At 35.6% G+C, this 26,722-nt stretch overlaps 2 protein-coding genes across 6 annotated transcripts in view; one reads left to right on the forward strand and one right to left on the reverse strand.

Moving 5' to 3' along the window:
- Positions 1-26,722, reverse strand: part of LOC127867686 (atrial natriuretic peptide receptor 1-like) — a 740,759-nt gene that overhangs the window by 79,100 nt on the left and 634,937 nt on the right. The gene's annotated exons all lie outside the window — the stretch shown is intronic.
- Positions 1-26,722, forward strand: part of LOC127867689 (hydroxysteroid 11-beta-dehydrogenase 1-like protein) — a 70,253-nt gene that overhangs the window by 25,394 nt on the left and 18,137 nt on the right. For 3 of the 5 annotated variants that reach the window (XM_052409016.1, XM_052409018.1, XM_052409014.1), the window contains one exon: positions 18,718-18,813. In XM_052409016.1, the coding sequence (XP_052264976.1) occupies positions 18,741-18,813 (73 nt within the window). In that variant the 5' untranslated portion in view covers positions 18,718-18,740. Of the gene's footprint in view, positions 1-4,680; positions 5,129-11,867; positions 11,925-18,717; positions 18,814-26,722 lie in introns of those variants that run through there. The other 2 variants (XM_052409015.1, XM_052409017.1) reach the window with 2 other exon arrangements.

Below are 26,722 nucleotides of genomic sequence, written 5' to 3' on the forward strand. Positions count from 1 at the left end.
CTGATCAAAGTGTCACAAGATAATCGGAAACAAAGCCAAAATCTGGTAAAAAAGCGCTGTAAATACTGTCCGAAAATTTAGAGTCATTAATGATACACGAAAACCTGTATGTCCGAACATTAAGTGTCTCGAAAATTTATTACATTGGCTATAAAAAGTGGGTGTCAGAAAATTTAGAGTGTCCAAAAACTAAGAGTAATAATTTATTACGGTAGCATGTTTTGCCAGTTCAACTTTTGATAAATAGAAATTTATGGTATTTATGGTAACAGTTGTAAATAAAAACAAATTGTGGACAAGTACGGTTGTTTAAAAATACATGACTGTTCTTCTCAAATTCAAAGGGTGAATTTATGAATTGCTACAATTAAAATTAATGTTGAGACTTATTTTAACCTTGATTTTATATCTGTAATCAGACTGTTTGAAACCGTTTTCATTAATCATTGAAGGCATTTACCTTGACCACCTTAAGGCCAGAGTAATAAATATATTTTTCATGTCCCCATTATGACACACACACAACTCTCGAAAGGTAGGCCGCTTTGCATTCACTAACCTGAAGAAAAAGTTCACAAGAAAAGCACACACACACAAACACATAAAAATGTCTGTAAATGACCAGTCTCACTATGATGCCGGTGGAGCCTCGGTGCGTGATCTAGGATCTACGGGGACAACTGGGATGAACCGGGAACATCGGGGGTTCCACCAGGAAAGTATTTAAAATGTTATTACCTCTGGGATGATTGGGGAAGGACTGGCGCGGCACCGGGAAACACCAGGACAACACCGGGAACAACTGGGACGGCACCGTAGCTCCACCGGGGCCATAAGACCCCGGCAGAGCTATGGCAACGCCACGGTTGTCCCCTGTGGTGCCCCGGTGGAGCCCCAGTGAATGCTGGCAGAGTCCCTGTATAGCTACAGTACATCAGTAAACTGGCGCTCTGCCGGGACGCCACTGGCATTCACTGGGGCTCAGCCTGGGCATTATCGGTGATGAACTGGGTTAAACCGGGGCATTGCCTAGCTCTGCCGGGGTCTGATGCCGGTATAGCCCCGGTGAGTGCCAGTGGAGTTACGGAATACCGGAGCTCTGCCGCACCCTGCTGGCTTTCACTTGGGCTCCACCTGGGCATTACCGGCGACAACTCTGTGGCTCTGCCGGGACTTCACCAGGATAAACCATAGCTAGTCCGGGGTTGACTGGGACTCTGCCTGGTTGTTGACTGGCTTCAACCGGGGCGGCACAAGGAAATAGTGTGACCGCGTTAAAAAATTTCTACGCATCATCGCGGTTCTCGCCGGTCGACCGGCGTTAGCAAATCGGGATGGACCGGGGCTCTGCCAGCAATAGTTAGACTTGAGTTAAATGCCATAATTGACTTATGTGGTCTGTAGTTGTTTGCTTGATTAGATTTTCCACCCTTATATATTTTAACTATGTATCCAAGGTCCCAGCTTTCTAAGCATCTCTTACTAGCTTATTGTATACTAAAAAAATTGCAGTGCTAATATGTCAAAAGATGATTTAATTATCTCTGAGGCGCATGACTTGTGTTGTTTTTTTGCGTAGAAACTGCTTCTTTTAATTCATCAGATTTGGTATCCAAATCAATACCTATTTGGATTTTTAAACAGGTTTTCTGAAGGAAAAAATTGGTTATTAGATTGGCGAATGTCGGCGGGCTGGCGGGCGGGCTGGCGGGCGGACGGAACAAGCTTGTTTGGGCCATAACTTTGTTGTTCATTGTCAGATGTCAAATGGCACATTTGTTCACCATCATTAGACGGTGTGTCGCGCGGAAGAATTATGTCGATATCTCCAAGGTCAAGGTCACAATTTGAGTTTGAAGGTCAAAAATGGCCATAAATGAGCTTGTCCGGGCCATAACTTTGTGGTTAATTGTCATATTTTAAAATCATTTGGCACATTTGTTCACCATCATTAGACGGTGTGTCGCGCGAAAGAATCACGACGATATCTCCAAGGTCAAGGTCACAATTTGAGTTTGAAGGTCAAAAATGGCCATAAATGAGCTTGTCCAGACCATTACTTTGTGATTCATTGTGAGATTTTAAAATCATTTGGCACATTTGTTCACCATCATAAGACGATGTGTCGCCGAAAGAATCACGACGATATCTCCAAGGTCAAGGTCACAATTTGAGTTTGAAGGTCAAAAATGGCCATAATTGAGCTTGTCTGGACCATTACTATGTCATTCATTGTGACATTTTAAAATCATTTGACACATTTGTTCACCATTATTGGACAGTGTGTCGCGCAAAAGAATTACGTCAATATCTCCAAGGTCAAGGACGCCACAACTAAAAATAGATTTTGGAACAACTATGTAACTATGAACAATCAGTAACAATGCACATTTTGATTTTGAGTTGTCTCTCTTTATCAGACTTTTTATGCCCCCGGTAGGGTGGCATATATCAGTTGAACTGTCTGTCAGTATGTCAGTATGTGTGTATGTCAGTCTGTCCGTCCGTCCGAAAAAAACACTTTAACGTTGGCCATAACTTTTGCATTATTGAAGATAGAAACTTGATATTTGGCATGCATGTGTATCTCATGAAGCTGCACATTTTGAGTGGTGGATGTTCAAGGTCAAGGTCATCCTTCAAGGTCAAAACAAAAACAAACAAAAAATTTATACTTCAAAGCGGCGCAATAGGGGGCATTGTGTTTCTGACGAACACATCTCTTTTTTTTCTAATTGAAATCAATGTCAATTTTACACAAGGGGGTTAACAATACACATTTTGAATTGTCTCCCTTTATCAGACTTTTTCAACTGAAAACCTGGTTTTGTGACAATTCTGTCCCTTGTTTTGTCATACATTTGAAAAGGGCTGGGTGGCTATTTTGTCAATTTTAAGGGCACTTTCAAACGCGCAGTATTTTGTCAAAAGGGCACTTTCGTGTGTGCAGTTGTATCCAGAAAGCTCCATGTTGGATATTCATTTTTATATTATTAATAATTGTTAGAATATGTTATTTCCATTATTATAAAACCATGTAAATTAAAAATCTACAATGAGTTATAAATAAGTATCAATGTTATACGAGATTAATCAATTATAATGTCTCAAAAAGAAATAAAAGGGCAGGGCGGTGCCTCTGAAGGGCAGGGTGGGTCTTCAGAAGGGCTAAGGGCGCGGTGCCCTTCCATTTATGCCTAGCTGGAGAATTGTCATTAGCTCTTTTCAAGTGCTGGAAAATGTCATTGACGAGTTTAAAGAAACACTGTGATAATTACTTTTAAAAGTACAAGCAGGTGACTCGCATGACTTCCCCAAACCCAAATGCGAAAAAAATTAACATATTGGGGGTGATATATAATATTGGTTTGCCCTCATTAACTTTTCAAGGAGGTGAAATGGATCAGTTTTCATCATTTCTCCAAGACTTTTGTGTGCAAAACCCATGGCCAGCTTTCAACAAAAAGAAAAACAATTGACTCAGTGTTTTAAGACAGTATAATTTCTTTCAGGAGGGTTTAAAGCTGTCAGATTAGCACAGTGGTTGGTACATGTGTTTTCACCCCAATCTATGACTTTGGTTCAATGTCTATTCCCAGCTTAAGTGCTAATGGTTTGTGATCTCTGTAACACTGGGCAGGTGGGATATCCTCTGGGTGATAAGTCTGTAGTGCAGAGATCAATGCACTCCCTCAAGTAAGGCAGCCCAATGCATGGAATTAGGCCCTCAGAAACTATATTGCAGTAATCAATAATTAAAAAAAAATACATAGGTTCAAAAAAGCAGTTAATATCCACCTAAAAAACTTTTACTACTTTTTATTTTGAGCATGAATCTTTTTAAGTATTCCTTTTTTAGATTTTTGCCAATTTTTCTAAAAACATGAACATCACCGTTTTTTTTATAATTCTAACTTACAGTAAATGATTTATTTTTTTTCAAACTTGTGTCATTTAAAACACATTCTCCACTAAATTATGCCTTCAATTAGGTGGTTTTAATAAATAAATTATTTGAAGTCTCTCCCTTGACCTTTGACAAACAAATAAAGTGGACACCATTATAGGTATCATTGAAACACTGTGTGAGCCGTTAAACACAGTCATTTAAAGGGAAATGTTCACATATTGTCTATAGGGAAATTAAACATATTAATCAAATAAGTAAAATTGCTCTCCTTATTCATGGAAATATATTTAAATCATTGTGTTTATCATTAATAAATTCAAATCACTTATCTCACGAGGCTTTTTGGGAAAATACCATAGCAATTACTGCACAACATTTTGTTGGCAAATTAATAAAAAATTAATGTATAAAAAAACAGTCAAAATAATTACATAATTTTGCTTTATACACACATGTTTAATGTCAAACTTAAGCTAATAAAATTATCGATGAGCATAATAAATTATTGTTTTTATAGACCTAAATAGTTCTTGATGAATTATTAGCAGAATGGTAATTTATGGAATATTTTTACAACTATATTAAAAAGTATGTAATTTCTGTACTTGAGAGTAACAACATATTTGTCTTTTTTGGAATCTGTGACAAAACAAACAAGAAAATTGATAAATTATCAATCTGTATGTGTGAACTAGTCCCTTTAAGAACAACACTATGGCCATACTACCTTTAAACCAGAAGTCACTGTGAACTGAGCTTAATGAGTGTGGTACCATTTCAAGTTTCACTCCAGATTAGTTGATTAGGGCATGAGAGAAGTTTTGTGTTTAACTTTTAACTTGTTTAAAGAGTAAAACATTACATCAGTAAGTGAGTGGGAGATTGAATTTTTAATGTGAATTAAAGGCTAATTAGTTTATGGTTTTTCTTTGCCTCAACATGTTATTTAACTAAAAAAGGATGCAAACTAAAATTTGCTTTTTTCGTGTTAATAATAACCTTTTGTTGTAAGCAATTGATTTGTATTCAAGGGTAAAATGTTTTAAAGTTTGGAAAACAAAGGACCATTGAAGAGGTTTTGATTTTTTATTGAAAACAAACACATACATTATTGATTGTCAAAACAGATCAAGAATTAAGGTTTGGTGATTCATTTTTTGTTTGTGAAATAAATGAACAGCTACGCGGATTACTGATCAAATAAGGTATTTTATTAAGGTAAGTTCTATAATAAAAAATTAGACTATTTATTCCTTGAGCTTACTTTGTGTATGCTTAAATCTGTTATTTGTATGAATAACTTTTTTTAAAGAAAACCATTTTCTTTTCTTTTTTGCATGTAAAAAAAATCAACCTGATAATTTTTCCCTGACTGTAAATTATTTATGTATAAGGTTAGAATAATTTGTTACAGGTTGCTCAAAATTAAGGTCGCATTTATAAACAATCTGTAAAATAATTTATTTATAATTAAGAAAAGTTGTTCGGGAACATTTTTGGCTGCCCTTCAAAATAAGTACTGAAGAAGTAAAATGGTTTTGGAATTAAATGTTATTACCACTATAACATGCATTCACATAATTGCTATGTTGTAAAATTCTAATTGGTTTAGGAATTAAATGTTATTACCACTATAACATGCATTCACATAATTGCTATGTTGTAAAATTCTAATTGGTTTAGGAATTAAATGTTATTACCACTATAACATGCATTCACATAATTGCTATGTTGTAAAATTCTAATTGGTTTAGGAATTAAATGTTATTACCACTATAACATGCATTCACATAATTGCTATGTTGTAAAATTCTGATAGAAGTACAAGGATCTGTTAGACGTGAGATCCAATCCCACCGGAGGAGTGAATGGAAAATGTATTTTTCGCCTGCATTTTTTTTTTAACTGTCATCAATATATTATTGTTGCCAAATAAAAATACGCATACAAACAGTTATTATGCATTCTTTTGTTGAGTCTATTTTTGGGGAAATTATACGGTCCACATTCCTGGCTTTCAGTTACTCAGTTTAAAACCTAATGGTGGTAGAGTTCTTATGAATCAGAATTCTAAATCTGTCTTGCTGATTGGTAAAGGACATTCATTATTTTTTATTTAAATTGATAAGACCTCATGATTTTTTTCATTAACCCCCCCCCCCCCATTTGAGTTACAAACCACATTTAACATTAACCTATTTTGCTATGCTTCAAAATTTCAAAATTTTTACTTGTATTATGTACAAGTGTCAGAGATAGATAATACTGTCAGAAATGCTAATCTCAGTTACACAAAGCTATTGTGGTGGTATTTGGCATATTACTATTTATGACTATTCAACAAATGTTGCAATGTTAGAGGGCTCACTTGAAGTATATTATTTAATGTATTAACTTTTCCGTGTTGAATGATTTTATTGATGTCTGCAAGTCAACGTTTGTTAAAAAAAATGGTTTACACAAATGGATTGAAAACTGACCAGAATTGTGTTGAGGAGTTCAATAAATGCACCCTCATTTCCTTTTTTGGGTTCTGCCCCCTGCCAGAAAAAATTTGAATGTCTCCAACATTCATTCTTTCTTTTAATTTAATCATTCTTCAGATTGTGTATATGAAATATATATATTGCAACAATTGCGACTGTGTACATTTGTTTGCAATTAAAGGATATATTGATGACCAATACAGTATAATATATAAAGAACGGTTATCTTTAGTAAAGAATAATTATTTATGAAATGGTAACTTATTATGCATGCCACATTTTTATGCCCCCCTTCGAAGAAGAGGGGGTATATTGCTTTGCTCATGTCGGTCTGTCGGTCGGTCCGTCCACCAGGTGGGTGTCAGACGATAACTCAAGAACGCTTGAAACTTCATAGGTACATTGATCATGACTCGCAGATGACCCCTATTGATTTTGAGGTCACTAGGTCAAAGGTCACGGTGACCCCAAATAGTAAAATGGTTTCCGGATGATAACTCAAGAACGCTTAGGCCTAGGATCATGAAACTTGATAGGTAGATTGATAATGACTCGCAGATGACCCCTATTGATTTTCAGGTCACTAGGTCAAAGGTCAAGGTCACAGTGACCCGAAATAGTAAAATGGTTTCCGGATGATAACTCAAGAACGCTTAGGCCTAGGATCATGAAACTTGATAGGTATATTGATCAGGACTCGCAGATGACCCCTATAGATTTTGAGGTCACTAGGTCAAAGGTCACGGTCACAGTGACCCGAAATAGTAAAATGGTTTCCGGATGATAACTCAAGAACACTTAGGCCTAGGATCATGAAACTTGATAGGTAGATTGATCATGACTCGCAGATGACCCCTATTGATTTTCAGGTCACTAGGTCAAAGGTCAAGGTCACGATGACCCGAAATAGTAAAATGGTTTCCGGATGATAACTGAAGAACGCTTATTTCTAGGATCATGAAACTTGATAGGTAGAATGATCATGACTCGCAGATGACCCCTATTGATTTTCAGGTCACTAGGTCAAAGGTCAAGGTCACGGTGACCCGAAAAAGTAAAATGGTGTCCGGACGATAACTCAAGAATGCTTATGGCTAGGATCATGAAACTTCATAGGTACATTGATCATGACTGGCAGATGACCCCTATTGATTTTCAGGTCACTAGGTCAAAGGTCAAGGTCACAGTGACAAAAAACATATTCACACAATGGCTCTCACTACAACGGAGAGCCCATATGGGGGGCATGCATGTTTTACAAACAGCCCTTGTTTCATTATGCTTTGTCAAATATTTATTTTTCTAATTATTATCAATAGTTGTTACTGGGACATGGGAACTTGGGAAGTATTTACAGTATTGTTGCAGTCATAGAGAACATAACTATTAAATACAGATAAGTTTATGAAGCATTCAGTATTATAATGTCTTCATTACGAAAGTTAGCATCACTGAAATTGGCTGAAAACAAATCTAAAACATCAAACAGCATACCGGTAATGAAAAGAAAGAAAATGATTTCTTTACATATGGGTGTTTTCTGTATTGAACAATGTCGAAAACACCAACATTTATCAGATTGAGAATATTTGGTAATGTGTGAATGATGATGCGATAACATATCATAATATTGTGATGGTTATGGTAAAAAAAATAATATTGTCATGTTTTTATAGTCTACTCTCATAAGGTGGTAACAGGTCTAGTCAGATGTATATAATGTCTGGCATGTTATGTGCTGTGTTACACAGATATGTCTCTATTATATATTATTTAATGTTATATTCAGCTTGTAAATAAAATCATTTCATTTCTGTGCTCATATGATCATTAGTCTGCATCGGAAAATAAAGTGTTCAGTAAGGACTAGAGGAGTTCAAAAAATAGGGAATTTTATAATTTAATGAAATTTTGTTACTTGTGTAACTTGTTGTTAAATGGGTGTTAATGTGGGATTTTCTAAAAATGTTGACACATTTTTAAGATTTGTTTTCATTTTTTTTTATATATATAACATAACAATGGGCTTTAAGCAAAACAGAAGTGAAAGAGTGCCTTAAAAACATAATTAAAGTGTGAAAAATTTAATTAATAACTGCTAGAATCCAGACTTAAATATTCAATTTAAATGTTTAAAAATAATAAGGTTCCTTCATTTGTAAACATATAAAAATTCTCAAAGGGGATTTTCAAGATTTAAATTTATTTTTAAGAGGGTGAACAAAAATTTAATTGTAAAAGTAATTAACATAATAATTATTCAAATACTCAAACATAGTAAAAAAATGAATGCACTATTTGAGCCTCAAATAGGTTCATTTGTTGTGCTTTAAAGCATTTTTGTTTGGCCAAAGATCTTTGAAAATTGGATTAATGTGTTTCAATGAAGGCATTCTTTTGATCTGGTATAATTTTGTTTGTAATGCATTTTAAATTTTTGTATGGGTAAAGACGTTTCAAAAGTCAATTATCATGCTTTAATGAATACATTTTGACGACTTTGTTCGATGTTGTTTCTAATCTGTTTGCCATTTTGTATGGTCAAGGATTTGGGAAAATTAAATTAGCATGATTTAATGTCTGAATTTAAAACGGTATTACCATAAATCAAGGATGAAGTTTTGCTGTAAGCTGATCTGAATTATTTAGAGGTTTGACATAAAGTTGTTTTATGGCTATGAGTTTTTGTGTGTTCTGTAATATCATGTGTTTAAATTGTTGGTATTACAAGGACTTAACTTTAAGATTTTTTCTATTAATAAATCTGAGTAAAACATATTTCAGTGTCAGTAGCATTTTCATCTCAATTTCAAGCAAACAATTAAAGGGACCTTTTCACGTTTTGATAAATTGACAAATTGAGAAAAAATGTTTCAAATTTGCAAATTTTTGTTGCAGTTATGTTTGTTTGCACGGAAACCGTAACACTGAACATTTACCATGCCCTTAAATATCCATAATATGCATCTTTTGACAATTTATAAACCTGAAAATTATAAAGCGTTACAATTAAACATATTTCAATGTCAGTAGCATTCTCGATTTCAAGTAAACTAAATAAACAAACAAACTCACATTAATTTGTTAGTGTACAGTAGTTACATTAACACCCACCAATGTGTACCAGCCTTCAATTAATTAAGAATCGTTTGCTGTAAAGGCTATTATTGCTGAAATTCATGTTTATGAATGTTAGTTCAGAAAGAAATTGCAGCTATTTTATCTGTATACATAATTTATAAATACATTTATCATTCAAAAAAATCCAATGTATGTACATTAGAATTATTGTAATTTCTTAAATAGAAATCTTTATAAAAAATAAAAAAATATATTTTCTACATATGTCCACCTTTAAAATGGTCTTGTATCATCTGCATGATATTTGATGACATTTACAAACATTTACAAACTGGTAAATATTTGCTGCTTGGTTATATGTAAATAATGAGTGGCAGGCAGAAATCAAATTAAGGCTAACCAAACTTAACATTTTATTCAGATACCCTAATGTCACCATATTTTGAAGTTTGTATATTGTTATGCTATTTTGGCTAAATGATTGAGAGTTGTCAACAGTATTTCATGGTGTTCGGTAAACTTTCATGGGTGGCTTAAGCTTATCAGTACTAATTTCAAGTGCATATATTTACATCAGTACTATAAAAGTGCATATACCCGGTACTTATGACATTGACGGAAAACTTACCTTCTTGTATGAGAAGTAGAGGTCAAGAATGGTATGGGCGGAAATCTTCAACATTTCCTTGATAAGAAACTTTGGCATGAGGATGATTGTCAGGTAAACAGTGATATCATCCAAAAGTCCCACATTATTTAAAGGAGATTGCTCTAAGAAAATCTTAAACATATCCTTGATAAGAAACTTTGGCATGAGGATGATTGTCAGGTAAACAGTGATATCATCCAAAAGTTCCACATTATTTAAAGGAGATTGCTCTAAGCATTCGACAGGGCATAGTATTTATGTTTGGAATGTGTCATCAATATTTTGAATAATTGTAAGCTTGACAAGGCGTGAGATTTAAGTCCCTGAAATGCTCTTTGAGCCAGTAAGAGTTTTGGTAAAACCAGGTTTAATGCGAAGTATTGTCCCAGATTAGCTGTGAAGTGACCGCATATTGACCTCCCTGATAAGCCACTGCAAACTGACTGCACAGGCTAATCTGGTACGATACTTTATACATTTTCATTAAGCCAGGTTTTCTCAGTTTTTCTAGGGACCAGCTCATATAGATTCCCCTGTGATCAAAATTGGAACAAGATTGTTATAGGAGCATGCTCACATTCTCATTTTCATTAACCCATTAAATATGCCTAGTGGACTCTCCCATCCTTCTAAATTGGATCCATTTATTTCCAAAATTAGGGATGTCTAGTATATTTTTTTCTATATTAAGAATATTTCTTACATAAATTCTCTTAAGCAAACAGTGTAGACCCTGATGAGACACCGCATGCGGCGTCTCATCTGGGTCTACGCTGTTTGCAAAGTCCTTTTTTTCAGGACGCTAGGCATAAATGGGTTAAGGCTGGCTATTAAAATTTTCTTGGTGACTCAAGTTATTCTATAAGAATTCTGGCTTGCTCGGTCAAACAGTTCATTATCATATGACTTAAGGATATGACTAGGAAAAAAGATAACTTGGGGGACAACTGTTCACTGCATATTGTGCCCTTTCCAGTTTGTTACAATGTAATTATTTGTCCCTCAGAGTTGTTAGCAAGCTTCTATTTGCCTTAAAAATTGTTATTGAATACTCAATCTCTGATTAAGCTGCATCATGCGAAAATGGGTCTTGTGCCTTATCCGGTCAGTCGCGAGTAGCTCCAGCCCAACCTTCGCATCCAGGCAGTCTGGTCAGGAGCTACTGTTTCCACTAATAAGACCACACAAAATCTTCCATGACTTAACCCTTTCAGTGCTGGAACCGAATTTTGAAGGCCTTTGCAAACAGTTTGGATCCAGATGAGACGCCACAGAACGTGGCGTCTCATCAGGATTCAAACTGTTTGCTATTCTGATAAGTGTTCTTTGAAAAAAATCGAAGAAAATGCTTATTTTAGCAATTCAGCAGAAGACATTTTAGCAGACGACAATTTTCCCAGCATGCAAAGGGTTAAATATAGCAGAAAGGGTAGATTCTGACCAGACTGTGCGAATATGCACCTTGTTATTGGTACTGGTCTATTTATGAATATGAATAAGTACATATGTCTTACATTTTACTTCAGAATAGTCATACTGGCTTTTATATCAATTCAACAATTAAATACCTCAGCATACATTTTTTGGCTTATTTATTATAATCAGCAACCTGAACTTATCCATCTTGCTTGCATACTGGATCAATAACCTAGGAATATCTTATTGTGGCCCCAATGGCAAACGTTATAAGTGCTTATATAGTACTTTGATAGGGGAATGGTGCAGGGCTTGAAGGTTATATAAACTGTTTCATTTTAGTAGGGAATTTTATTCAAAGGTACTTTGAACTTTTACTCAGGTTTGTTCTCTATGTTTCTCACTTCTTTTAATTTGTTAAATAAAATACTTAAAGATCAAGTATACTTTGTGTGCATATTTAAATGAAATATGTGCAGTATAACTTACATTATTATATATGTGCGCTATAACTTAATTTATTATGTTAGCTGCATATCATTGGATTAAATATGTGATGCATATCTTATTTATCATATTGTTAAAATATATCCAAATTTGTATGAAAGGTTGGACACTTAATTGCTAAGAACCACAGATTGTAAAGCATGTCCTTGGATTTATTCCATATCTTTTTCATTTGGTTATTTATGAAATAACCTATATTAATACTGAAAGGGTATAATCTAATATAACAGTGTATGGCAAGTATTGTTACTGGTGTTGCTGTTGTTGTGAGTGAATTGAATCTTAGGCTAAATACCAGTCATAATATTATAAACACGTCCTAAATTATTAGAAAAATTATCTTTGTTGCACCCCCCTCCAATACCATGAATGGAGAAGGAGTATAATGTGCCAACCTTGTGGGCCCACTTTGATGGATATGTGCATTCATCCATCGATCAGTTCATGAACAAAAACATCAGTCCCAGTTATTGGTGACATTTATTGTCTTATAGACATAAGTCAAGTTTAATAAGTTAAAAAAAATTGAAATGATGTTGAAGACCCATTTTTTCCCAAAAAACTATTATCTTGATACATTAAAAAAAAAATGTGTTGGTACTGTTGCTGTTTTAGTCTATGACAGTAAAGCAATTCATGGCTAATTAGTTTAAGCTTGATTGTAATTGAATCCTAATGCTTATTGTAGCATGCTCGAGTCTGTATCCTGGGTAAAACCTGGTTGCAATGGGTGTCTGTGGAGTAGATACGAGTCGAGTTCTGAGAAAACTGGGCATAATGCATGTGCATAAAAAGTCGTCTCAGATTAGCCTGTGCAGACCACACAGGCTAATCAGGGATGACACTTTCCGCCTAAATTGGATTTTTGCTAATGAAGAGACTTTATTTAGACAAAAAATGTCATAAAAGCGGAAAGTGTTGTCCCTGATTAGCCTGTGCTGACTGCACAGGCTAATCTGGAAAGACACTTTACGAACATGCATTATGCCCAGTTTTCTCAGAACACGACTCATATTATGTGTGCAGCCACAGTGGAGATTGAGCCTGGGACCTCCTTATAGCAAGGCCATGTCTTATGCTTCACCACCTGAGGACCTCATGCACATTGTGGTAGAATTATCTTCAGTAAATTTGATAAAAATTGTTTACGATATTTTGTAGAATACCAACATTGATGAAGTAATAGCACCGCTTGTATTAATTTTCTCCTTCAACATGTGTTATTTACTTCTAATATTATTTCAGAAAGCAATTGTAACTAATGATGCAACATAATTATTTATATGTTCATAAATACCAAATTATTCTCAGATCACAAATTACCCAAACCAGAAATGCTTTGATACTCAGCAATACATGGCCTCAATTTCAGTTTATTGCCATGCAATCAAGAGCTCCGATGATGTACCAAAGAAATTCATCATAAACTAGTCATAATAATGGAAATGTGCTGAAGAGCTAAATGTAATCATATGAGACCTAAGTAACACTGGGGTATGGTGATCATGAACACTCAGGAATAGTGATATTGTGAATGTTCAAGAATTGTGATTGCAGTGGGTTTTTTCATTCAAAATAGGGTCCGGTAGTCGGCCGCATTCCCAATTATTTATTTTTTATTTTTCTCCACATGGGAGCTAAAAATTCCAAATTCCCCCCCTTTCCAAAAAAAAACACTTTTTTTAAGATCTCAATATTTTGTTTAACTCGGACCCATCCATATAAGTTCCACCTTAGTAAATAGAATACTGAAAAAACTTGTATTCTCAGTTTTAAGCAAAACAACAAAAACACTAATTTCCCAATTCCAGTCAAAACGCTGCAAATTTTCCCAATCCAAAGGGACCCAGCCCCTGATTCCGAAAGTGGTGAAAAAAACACTGGATTGTGAACTTCCCTGTACAAAAAAGTCTGGGCAGAATGCGGCCAGATAATGTGCATGATAACTATAGCCCTTTCTAATTCAAACAAGAAATTTTTTTTTTTTTAAAGATATTCAGCGTTAATCCTGACTTTGAAATGAACGTAAAAAATTTTAATTTGTAAACGATTAATTGAAAACGAAGGTTTAATTGTTGTAGTTGTTGTTTCACTTGTTAGTTGCATCATAAATCCACCACATGAATTGCTTGATATGAAGTGCATTCATATTTAAACCACACATTGTTTGTAGATAGAAAGTATACTGCCGAATTTTTCAATGTATAGCGCACAGTTACCATGTATAATGCGCACCCTGTTTTTTAATGACTCAGGAAAACCAAATTTTTTATTCAACAGACAGAACGTTATTATGAAAAGTAGCATGGGTTGCATAGCTCTATATTTTGCATTTTTCAAGCAACAAATAAAGAGTCTTCATGTATTTCATGTAAATCCTTTGTACTGATTAATATAATGCCAAAATAAATCTTCATTTCCATCATGTCATTCTTCCTCAGGGAAATTCCTGGCCATTAAATGTGAATGCTGAATCAATACTTCCTTGTGCATGGGAGACAACTCACTCTTTACTTTTGGATAAAAAAAACTGTAATGCATTTTTATCATAAAAGCATAATGCTGAATAAAAACTTAGCGCAATGGAGACAACTCACTCTGATATCTTTACTTTTGGTTTAAAAAATTGTAGTGCATTTTTGTTTGAAGTGGACACTTTTTGTGTAAATTGAAACACGTGTTTTATGCTGTATCTCAGGGGCTAAAGTAATTAATATATAAGGTCAGCATTGATACAAAACTGTTCATCTCTTACGCTGGACAAGTGAGGATATTGTTAGTCGCACTACACAGACGCGATGTGATGTAGAATGAAGGAACAGGAAAACTAAGAAGTTCTGGTAAACACATAACGTTACTAGTGACAAAGACCTCATTCACACCTAGCCGTACCAGCTATCCGTTATGTTGACAACAGTCCAATGTAAGCTGTCAATGTAAAAGTGCAGACACAAGCACAAAGACATTTTGCATATTTTATTCGAACATTAAATTTTTTGTCAAAAACTGTTGCGACCCAGTCAATACCTACCGTAATCCGCCTTTAGTTGTTGCAACAAATTCAGCCCTTACTGCCTGTAAGATGATAGCCCGCCCGCCGACATTCGCCAATCTAATAACCAGTTTTTTCTTTCGGAAAACCTGGTTAAAAAGCTAGTAATAACATTACATGGTACTTTTAGAAAGGCAGTTCTGGACCAAAGAAAGGTCTTCTTAAAAAAAGGTAAAATCTGTTCAGTTATCTTTGAATACATAATCATTTAAAATTGATCTACCTACTGAGGTTAACTTATGGTAACTGTAAGGTCTGTAAAAATAAAAAATGCTTTAAACTATTTAAGTAATAAACATCTTCCAAATGTCTATGCAACTGTCTTTCTTGATATGTAAAAGTTTGCACTTACGTAAAGAAATTTATAAATAAATCCGTAAGCAGATTTGACAAAAAGCAGCAAAAATGTGTGCAATCAATGAGTTTTGTGCCATAGTACAGTCCTTAACTGAAACCAGGATTACCCAACCTCCGTGCAGAGATTTGAGATTTGACTGGAACCAGCATAGCTGTATCAAATCCCTGCCTTCATAACCAACCAGGTGATGATAGCCTAGCCACGTGGTACAATAATTTTTCCGTTGTTATGTTTCCTTTTTTTTTATTTAGGTAATTAATTGTTCATTATCAACCTAAACTTATAAACTATTTTCAAAATATAAAAGAAAATGATTCTACTTGTAATAATGTAATACTGAAACCAAACAAATCAAATCCTACCAAATCCAGTGGGATATTCTTGTGATGGCAGAGATTGTATGTTAGAGAAGGACAACTCTGCACGAGATTGAGGATAACCCTGAACACAAGTTTAGGATCCCATCACAATTTTAGTCAGTTGCTACACTCATGTTTTCCCATTGCACTGGGGAAGGAAGTCACTGAGTACTCTTGTAAATAATTAATTGCCTTTACATTTAGCATCAAAGTTGGAGGTCAAACCTGTGTGGCCATTCACCATATGTTACTGTAGCAATTAACCAAGGAATTCGCTAGGCCATGCAATTATGTTCTTTGGGTTCATTGAACCTTTTGGTCCCAACATTTTGAGTATGCATACGTACAGTTCACTGCTGTAAATAAGCCCCAAAATCCAACAAAAATAGTTAAATGCATGATAAACTGGCATCTCTTCTGATGAAAGAAAATTATGTTTATTTTTTACACACAAAAATTCTCTAATAAGAAATACATTTAATTATGTAAAAGTTTTAGAGCACGAGTTACTTATGGAATATATACTTTCCTGTACATTTGATAGAAACATTGTGTACAGTCAGTCTTAAAAGATTTACTTTTAAGGAACTTCCAGTTTATATGTACTAAGAAACTAAACAACTAACACTAGTCATTATTTGAGCCAGTGTTTTTTTTCCTTATTTTGACGCGTCCGATAAACGAACCCGTTCCCAATGACCTATGGACCCGTTCCCAAAATGAACCGGACCCGTCCCAATTTCCGGGGAATTTTTTTTTTAATCCTCAATTGGAAATTTTTGAGTCCCGTTTGGGAAAAATATATACTTTTTTCCATTGAGAATGGGGACAGATACCAGCCCTGATTTTTAACGAAAAAAACTCTGTAAGCACTTTCATGTACACTTGAATGCCGTAAGAGGGTTGTTTTTTGTGTTGTTTTCTTTATATTGATTGTTGATTTAATTTACAATAAAGAGAATTGAATCAGCAGGATTTATAATGCACATCTTGTATTCAGCAATTAAAAAGGGAAATATATGCAACTAATTACAACACCATCTGTGTTCCGATAGCATGTTGTTGTTTGTGCAAGACTGTGAATAAAAGTTTATATTGCTTTGCTGTGTCATTTAAAGCTGACAAAAGTTAAACAAAGTCATTAAAAAAACATTCTTTAATTGGTATAATTCACAACTTGATTTTTCCCAATTGGAAGATTTCACTACTCGTTTTTTCCCAATTTGGTGATTTCACGTCGTGAAAAATTCCCAATGACATGGGTACCGGACCCGTTCCCATTGGGTGAAAAAAATCACTGCCTGAGCACAATGTGCTGATGGTGAGCTTTTGTGATCGCCTTTTGTCCGTCGTCCGTCGTGCAGCGTCAATAGGCCACATTTATTGTCTGATCTTCATGAAACTTGGTCAGAACATTTGTCCCATTGATATCTCGACTGAGTTCAAAACTGGGTCATGCTGGGTCAAAAACTAGGTTACTAGGTCAAAAAAAAGAAAAACCTTGTGAACACTGTAGAAGTCACATTTGATGCCCAATCTTCATGTAACTTTGTCAAAATGTTTGTCTAAATGATATGTTGGTTGAGATAAAAAATGGTTCCGGTCCTTTGAAAAACATGGCAGCCAGGGGGGGGGCAGGGCAGTATTCCTTATATGGTAATATAGAAACCGTGTGAACACTCTAGAAGTCACAATTTTTGCCCAATCAATATGAAACTTAGTCAAAACATTGGTTTCATTAATATCTCGGATGAGTTTGAAAATGGTCCAGATCGGTCAAAAAACATGGCCGCCAGGGGGCGGGGCAGTTTTCTCTATATGTATATAGTGAAAACATGTGAACACTCTAGAAGTCACATTTTTGGTCCAATCTTCATGAAATTTGGTCAGAACATGACAAATTGTGTTTTCTGGATATGACGGTTGAGTTCCAAAATGGTTCGGTTCAGACAAAAAAAATGGCCGCCGGGGGGGGGGGTCATTTTTCTTATATTTATATAGTAAAAAAAGGTTGTGAATACTCTAGAAGTCACATTTTTTGCCTTATCATCATAAAAAAAATCTAAACATTGATTTTATAGATATTTCGGACGAGTTCGAAAATGGTAATGATGGTTGGAAAAACATGGCCGCAAGGGGGTGGGGCAGTTTTCTCTATATGTATTTAGTGAAAACATGTGAAAAGTCTAGTAGACATATGTTTTGCCCAATATTCATGAAATTTGGTCAGAACATTTGTTTCCTGGATACGACAGTTGAGTTGGAAAATGGTTTAGATCGGTAAAAAAAAATGGCCACTGGGGGGGTGTCTTTTTCCTTATATTTATATATTAAAAAAGCTTGTGAACACTCTAGTTTCCTGATTTTCTGGCAGTTTTGTCTGAACTTTCCTCTTCCTTCCTGCTGGTTTACCTCTTCCAGACATTTTGTGATGCTTTTGTTATATAACTAACAAATATCTCTGCAGATTAATGTAGATTTTTTAAGTTCGATTTTTTCTGTAGGTTTAATCCTTGGAATTCAATGCCAGAAAGGAAGTGATCTCAGAACTTAATAGAAATAGAAGTGATAACTTTGATAAAATTGCTGTCCCTTATTTGGCTGATCTGGGACAACACTTTACACACATGCATTAACCCATTTATGCCTAGTGGACTCTCCCATCCTTCTAAATTGGATCAATTTATTTCCAAAATTAGGGTTGTGTAAGTATATTTATTTCTATATTTAGAATATTTCTTATAGAAATTCCTTTAAGCAAACAGCGCAGACCCTGATGAGACGCCGCATGGGTCTACGCTGTTTGCCAAGGCCTTTTTTCTAGACGCTAGGCAAAAATGGGTTAAGCCCCATTGTCGCTGTGTGTGGCTCTATGAAATGTCATTGTTGTTGTTTTCAGGTGAGTGTGTGGCTAGATGAGGGATGATAAAAAAGCTCTTGGCAGTCGTGTTTGGTCTTCTACTGGGATACTGGCTCATAGATGACTTCAACCCAGGTACTTTTTAATCAGCCCATTTTTCGGCGAAGCTGTATAAGCCAGCTTTTCACCTTAGCCTGACCTTTGTAAACGACCAATCAATTTGAATATAAAATTTTCCGCCGGTAGGCCTGAAACTTTTCCGCAGTAGAAAACGTTCAATCTACAAACAGATTTCACATTAACATTAATATGTTATTCCATCCACTTTCCACTTTTGGGAAGTGTAGGGTAAGGGATACTACAGTTCGTTTAGCTAAGTTGTTATTGCGTATTCAGCATAAAACAATTGTAGCTCTATCTATAATAATAAAGTTTGAGAGATAAAGCAGTTTTACACTCAATCCTCGATATCAATACAAAGGGTGTGCCCCTTTATATTTAGAAGAATGTCAGCGCCACAGCTTAAAGGCTGTGTTCTCATATTTGGTCATTACTACGATATTGCAATCTGTGCACTCAACATTTTTAGATTATATAAGAATTGTTGTTTAGTAACCTGATATACGCTTTGAAGAAAATATTAAACATTGTTTTCAAATTTGACCGTTAAACACGTAAATGTTTAAAGCTATAAACAAGCCGTCGTGTCAGCTGTTATTGTTACCTCACTTTAATGCATTGCATTCCAAACCGCAAGGTATCAAGGTCAGTTTGCGGTCAGTTACAGAAATCTTTATATAAACGCCATCGCGTAAACTATGTGCACTTGAAGTTAACTTTGATAAGAAAGATACTAAATAAAGATATTCGGCGATATTATTATGGTATGTCAATCATAGATTTTTAATGTTTTTTCAACAATTGCATGATAAGGATCAATTTTGATTAAATAAGTTAGAAATATTTATATATTTAGATAAATTTATTAAGCATGAGCATGATAATTCACGATACTGTTAATAATAGAATTAAATAAGATTCGAGTGTTGCCGGCTGACCTATATGCACTCATTAATTTTCATGGTTCTTGTGTTTTTCTATTCTGTAGATATAGATATCTGAGTATTATAATATCTAATAAAGCAAAATAAGTAACAAAATCTGGCGCAACACCCCGAAATTAATTTGCTTATGATGAAGCTAAGAACTGCGCAGAAAAAAAGGCGTTCGCTATTTTTGATCTCATAGATTTAACTTTTTATCGTTTTTAAACATCGACCACAATCAACGCCGTATATCTTTTTTAAAGATATTTCTTGTTACTATTTAAAAGAAGTATGATACTCTTTTAGTTTTGAGAAATGAACCATACAAGCTTTGGTTTTGTAAGATTTAGAAAAATGACACTCAAAAAATAATTTCTTCAAAGGTTGTTTTTTTCAAATGGGATATTGTACACATTAAATGTGTATTAAGTGGTTAAAATGGGACTGAAAAAATTATAATTGCTTTTTTTATTATGTTTTTGAACACCCCCACCCCAGCATCCTCAGTAGAGGATTGGTGTATACTGGATTCACTATGGGTGTCTGATTTTAGCTCACCCAGGCACAAAGTGCTCGAGTTCACCTATTGTGATCACCCTATGCCCAGTGTCCAACATTGTGTGGTGTGTATGGTCAACTTGAAGCAGTTACCACTCTAGAGGCCATATTATTTATCTATTCGTCTTGAAACTTGGTCTGAATGTTAATCTGGAAAATAGCTATGAGGATTTAACCCATTTATGCCTAGTGGACTCTCCCATCTTTCTAAGTTGGATCAATTTATTTCCAAAATTAGGGATGTCTAGCATATTTATTTTTATATTTAGAACAATTCTTACAGAATTTCCTTTAAGCAAACAGCGTAGACCCAGATGAGACGCCGCATCATGCGGCGTCTCATCTGGGTTTACGCTGTTTGCAATGTCCTTTTTTCAGGACGCTAGGCATGAATGGGTTAAAGTCTGGGTCATACGCGCCCAAATATTAGGTAAAAGGTTCAATTCTTTAAAAATCCTTGCAACAACACTACAGGCCACATTTGTTACTTCGTCTGGAGTGAAACTTGGTCAGAATGTAAATCTTGACAAAGTCTAGGCTGAGTCTGAAGCTTGGTCACATGCATCAGGAAAGTATGTAAGGAGGTCAAATCTTACAAAAACCTTGTGACCACTTTAGAGGCCACATTTATCCTCATACTTTATGAATTATTCTGCTAAAAAAAAATTCTTTACAATATTTAGGTGAAATTGAAGTCTTTGTCACATGCCTCTAAAAAGGAGGTCCTCAGGCAGACTTGTTATCTTTTCAATACATGTATTCAGGATAAAAAAAAATTATGTTTGAACATGGGTTTTGTTGGTACCAAGTGATCACAAGGTCAAGTCTTCAACAAATGTAGTCCCTGAACTCAGGTGAGCGCTGAATGGCCATCATGGCCCTCTTTTATAATGAAGTGACAACCTTCCAGACAGTTAAGTTTAACTTACTAAGATGCTGGGGTATTAAATAATATTGATATGATCGAAACAATTTTACAGCATGCTTTATTTTCATGGCTTTTCCTTTAAAACAACAATTTTCTAGACAATCCACAACCTTGACATGACCTTGTTGAAATGATTGACTATGATTATCACTGATTTGGACACTGTCAAAACACTGTTTGAAGAATGGCATTTGAACCCTTTACCAATTAAATAAGTATTTTGACGCATTTGTAGTCCCTTAGAAGGTTATATTTAATTAAATACCTGTCTTAATAAATTCAAGTTTTAAAAGCTTAATTTCCAACCCTTAGTTACTGATGAGCAGCAGGCAGCATAAAAACCTGCACAGACTGTGAGTTACTCGAAGGCTGATCTGGTTTTATGCTGGTTGCAAAAGCCATTTTCACTTTGCTTCTTATGGGCTTAAGTGTTAATTGAGTTGAGTAACTGTTATCTTTTTTATTAAGAAAAAAAAGAAAACAAATCATCATTGGTCTGAAAAAATAACCCTGCTAATAATCATTATCATTTAAACTTTCAGTTATTAAAACAAGCGCATCCAAACAAAGCATGTACAAAATTCATATTGACCCTTTTGATATTGAATATTCAGCATTAACTTCTTTGAATTTTGAGCGCATGTTCAACAACATTCAACTGTTTTGAAGAATATAATTTCTGACAATCATTTTCCCAAAATCTCTTCTAGAGAAGCCACACAGTGGCTATAATGTCTGTCACCTTGGGGCAGCGTCTGTCTTTACTCAGATCTTGAGACTCTTCCATACATTGTCTTGTCAAGATTAATATTTGAAAGTCCTCGCCTAATGACATTGGCTAATGTGAGGAACAATCATTCTTTAATAACATCTGCAAGTCTTGAAGTTTGGAAAGAAAATGTTCTATTTGTTTTTCTTGAAAAACAATTAATGCTTGCTTCTGCTGCCTTAAGGTTTATTCTGTATTTATTTAGTAGGTGGAATGTGTTCCCCTTGATGATTGTGTGGTTGTGAGGGTTTGATCAGTTTCTTTTTCACTTGATACCGTATTTCTTCGATTGTAAGACAGGTTTTTTTCCCGATTTTTTAAGGCATAAAGTTGGGGGGTCGTCTTATAAGAGCATCCTAAGAAAAAACTTAGGGTTTTTTTACCAATATTTGTGAAGTGATAACCATATTTCTGATGAAGAAAAGAAACTACTTTTGTTTAGATACATGATTTGCCGCTTATATCCTTTTGTTATTACAGTAGACTCTGCCAATACCGGACTTTCTGAATACCGGAACTCTCTCGATTCCGAACGGTCGGGCCAGTCCCGTATTTTCTCCTTCTATTTCTTTGTTAAAAAATGTTAAATAAACCGAACTCTCTCAAAACTGGAAACCGAACGGATATCTCCGTGTATTTGGTCATTTTCAACATAAAATACATTGAGTATACCGGACGGTCTAAATTCTCAAGATGCCTGAGGCGTGAAAATTACAATACCTAGTCAGCACAGAGCGTGCGCTGTCACACATTTTGCTCGCGCAATTATCGATAACCAGATTAAACATACCATAAAGGTGTCAAGTCGTTACCCCGCTATGGAAGTCCGATTAAGTAATGTAAAACAAACTGTGAATGTCTATAATAGACGTGCGGTAACACCAAAAAGTGATTGACTCGATCGTTTTATTAATTATTTATTATCGCCTATAATAAATAATTTAATTTAAAAATTAATGCATGCCGTTGCGACGATCAGTTTCTTGTGATCTTCTCGGGTATTTGAAAAGATCTTATAGCCATATTTTTAACGCTTAAATGGTTGTTTGTCAGATAAATTGTGAGAAATATGACTGTTAAATATCCATGCATCTGTATGCAAATTCATTCATTGCCGTTTCTTAATTTCAAACGCATCTAAAAATGTCGCAGCCTCCAGCTAAACGCAGATGCGTAGAGCTTACGTTAGAAGATAAGATAAAGCTCATTACGGAATCAACTGCTCAACCAAAACCATCTCTGAAGGCACTCGGCGAGCGCTTCAAGATCTGGAAGTCAACGGTCAGCGACATCTTGAAGAAAAAGACAGTCTACCAGGAGCAGTGGGAGAAAAATGCGTCTGGCTCCAAGTTCTGTTTCGACAACGAATGCAATTTCGACCGACTGAACGAGCTGACGTGGGAGTGGTTTAGCCGGAAGCGGGCCCAGAACTTCCCTTTGTCTAGACCTGTGATCCAGGAAAAAGCAAGCAGCTTCGCAAAGGAACTGGGGTACCACGACTTCAAGGGGTCCAGCAGCTGGCTCACCTCCTGGAAGTCCCGTTACTCAGTGAAGGCGTTCAAGGTGTCCGGGGAGAGTGCTGGGGTGGACCAGCAGACAGTCAGTGACTTCAAGAGCCGGCTTCCAGACAGCATACAGGGATACAGCCTGGAGAACATCTTCAATGTCGACGAGACAGGCCTCTACTACTAGGCATAACCTGACAAGACCCTGGCTGTGTGCGGAGACGGTGCAAAGGGATTCAAAGTGCACAAGTATAGGATAACTGTCCTCTTTGCATGCAGCGCCATGGGAGAGAGAGAGTCTTGGTGTAACTAACGTCAGTAATGAGCGTGCGTAGATGATGTCAGCTGTGTTCTCTGATTGGCTCCGGGACGTGAATTCAGAGATGAGGAGGAAAGGACGCAAGATCTTGTTATTCCTGGATAATTCTTCGTCCCACACCGCCGACATGAACCTGAGCCATGTCCAGTTGAGCTTTCTTCCGGCCAACACTACGTCCGCGCTGCAGCCGCTGGACCAGGGAGTTATTGAGCTTTCAAGGCTGTCTATAGGAGGTTCATGCTGCGAGCGCTGCTTGCAACAATGGAGGAGACTGACGACGCTGCCAGTGTTTGTCGCTCAGTGACGCTCCTGGACGCCATCAAGTGGACAGTTAAGGCGTGGCAGGTTACACAAGCTTCAACTATCCAGAAGTGTTTCAGAGCATGTGGATTTACAGCGGAGACCACGGAGACCAGCGATGACGAGTACCCCTACGACGACATCCCTCTTGCGACCTTGTCCTGCATTTCCGGTTCAAGTTGGATGAGCTGGCATCATTTGACACTGACATCGAGACTCATGACGCTGAGTGGGAATCAGACATCGTGAACTGTTATAAAGAGGACGCCGCCGATGCCACCGACGCCGCCGATCCAGCAGATGCCGCTGATGCTGTTGACCATGAAGATGAAACGCAGGAAGTGCCTCCAGTGACTATCAAAGAAATCCGCGACTTTGCCCTTGGTAGGCAGCGGTACGGATATATGATGGATGGCGACTTCCTGGCAACGGCAGACACCCTCCTTAATATTGCAGAAAATAAGATCGTAAAGGAGAAATGTGCTTTGAAGCAGAGAGTGATCTCAGACTTTTTCGTGAAATCGTAAACTTCACGAATGTGTAGGTTTTGAGATTATGAATGTCTTGAAAAATAATTATGACGCTTTGTTTTTGATTGTGTGTGTTTTGTGAAATGTGTTAAATGTATTAAATAATATATCGTGTATCTACACTAATCTTATTTGTGTCGTCACTCGCCTATATGACAAATGTCACGTACATACATGTATAAAGCACCACGCTCACTTTGGGATTAATCAAAACAAGTCGGTATGGAATGTTTTTTTATTTAAATCTAATAAAAACACATTTTTTGAAGAATGCTATTAACATAATCATTACTTGAGTACAGTTATCACATGGTACATGTAAATGTATATGGTTTGTTTTATTCTTATGTGATTTTTTACACTATGCATACAATGTATATTTCGGCAATATGCATACTCTTGGTAAACCGGAACTCTCTGAAAACCGGACGATCACGCTAGTCCCAAGACCGTCCGGAGAGTCTACTGTATGTTTTATAAATGACATTTCTGTTTGGAATACTCGCGAGTTTATTATCGAATAAAAATTAAAGTTCATTTATTAATTTTTTCCATTGCATTCAGGCTTTTTCCGCCCTATGCCACGGGTCCGAAATTCGGCCCCATTCCCAATGCAAATCTGGTTGTTTTTTTCCCAATTGAAAAAAAAATTCCCAATTCCCCCCAAAAAAAAAAAAAAAATTTTTTTTTTTTTTCACCTTTAAATATATAAGTTAACCTGATTCGGTGTAGAAAATAGTAAGTATTGCATAATTAAATTATCTGTTGCCTTGAATTTGTTTTAAAAACTGTAAAATATGTTAATGATTATTTAAGACTTTCCTTATTTTCCTCAAAATCCGGCGCTTCACGCGATTTATTACAACTCAAAAAAGGCCAGGCCTTTTCCCCATATTCAGATTAAAAAACCTGCACTTATCACACATGTTCATAATATTTTGTAAAATTTTAATAATAAGTTATCAAAATAGTAGTTATTTACCAGTTAACGCGCTTCTTTGAAATATAAGAAACACTATTTACATGCGATAATTTTTCCCAATTGAGCCAATTTTGCGAATTATTTTTTTTCCCAAAATTGGGGTTTTCACGACGCGAAATTCCCAAAATTCCAGTGTGGCGTTTTCCCAAAATGGAGCGGAAAAAGCCTGGCATTAATAAGAATGCATTGATTAAAATAATGACATTCAAAACAATGTATTACCGCTAATTATGGACCAAATCAGCAGAGTTGCAATCACACATGTTAATCCCTTTTGTCCAAACACTGCAGACAGAAGTCTACACAATAGATCAGTAGACGTGGTATGCGTGTTTTCATTACACCTAACACTTAATCCAGTTCTGTCCAGATGTTCTATTGAATCAGTATACAATTACTGTTTCAATTAATAGACCGTAACGATAATGATACGACGTGTTTGATTTGAAAATAATTTAGAAGAAATATCAAACTATTCGCGATATAATTGTGCTAAAAATACCTAAGAAACATTTAACTGAAATAAACAGAATTCAATGTTCTCTGCGCTACACAGTTTGTATAAAAAAAATCAATACACGCACGCTTTCCATGACCTTGTACATTGTCGCATACTTTTCGCGCTCTTTTGTCGGGAAATATACATGATGACTATATTGGAAAAATTGTAAACTTCGTGTTAACATTAAAAAATCGGAAGTGTGTTTCGGATTACAAATTATTATTCTCATTTGGGAATTTAACGGAACATTTATACTTGTGGTATATTTGTTATGAATTAAATATTAATTTGTTACAACGCTTTACGTGTCGAAAAAAATGTTTTGATAATATTATGCATTAAAATCACAATTTCCAGGAGGATAACACCCGTTGACTATCATCAGCCTCTTACGTAACTTGCCATGATTTTATCGCGGTGAAGTACACTATACAGACCGATTAATGTGGTAGGTAAAACAAAGCCATAAAACTGCAATAAACCCCTGAAATTATCGATAGTGACATGTTGCCACTTAGGGGTGGGCCGTAAAACACGCATTGTGTAAATCATTTTCGTCCGTAAAAATTGCCCCGTCTTATTAGCGAGGCCACGCAAAATACAGC

Source organism: Dreissena polymorpha, chromosome 2, assembly GCF_020536995.1.
Source record: "Dreissena polymorpha isolate Duluth1 chromosome 2, UMN_Dpol_1.0, whole genome shotgun sequence".
Taxonomy (NCBI): domain Eukaryota; kingdom Metazoa; phylum Mollusca; class Bivalvia; order Myida; family Dreissenidae; genus Dreissena; species Dreissena polymorpha.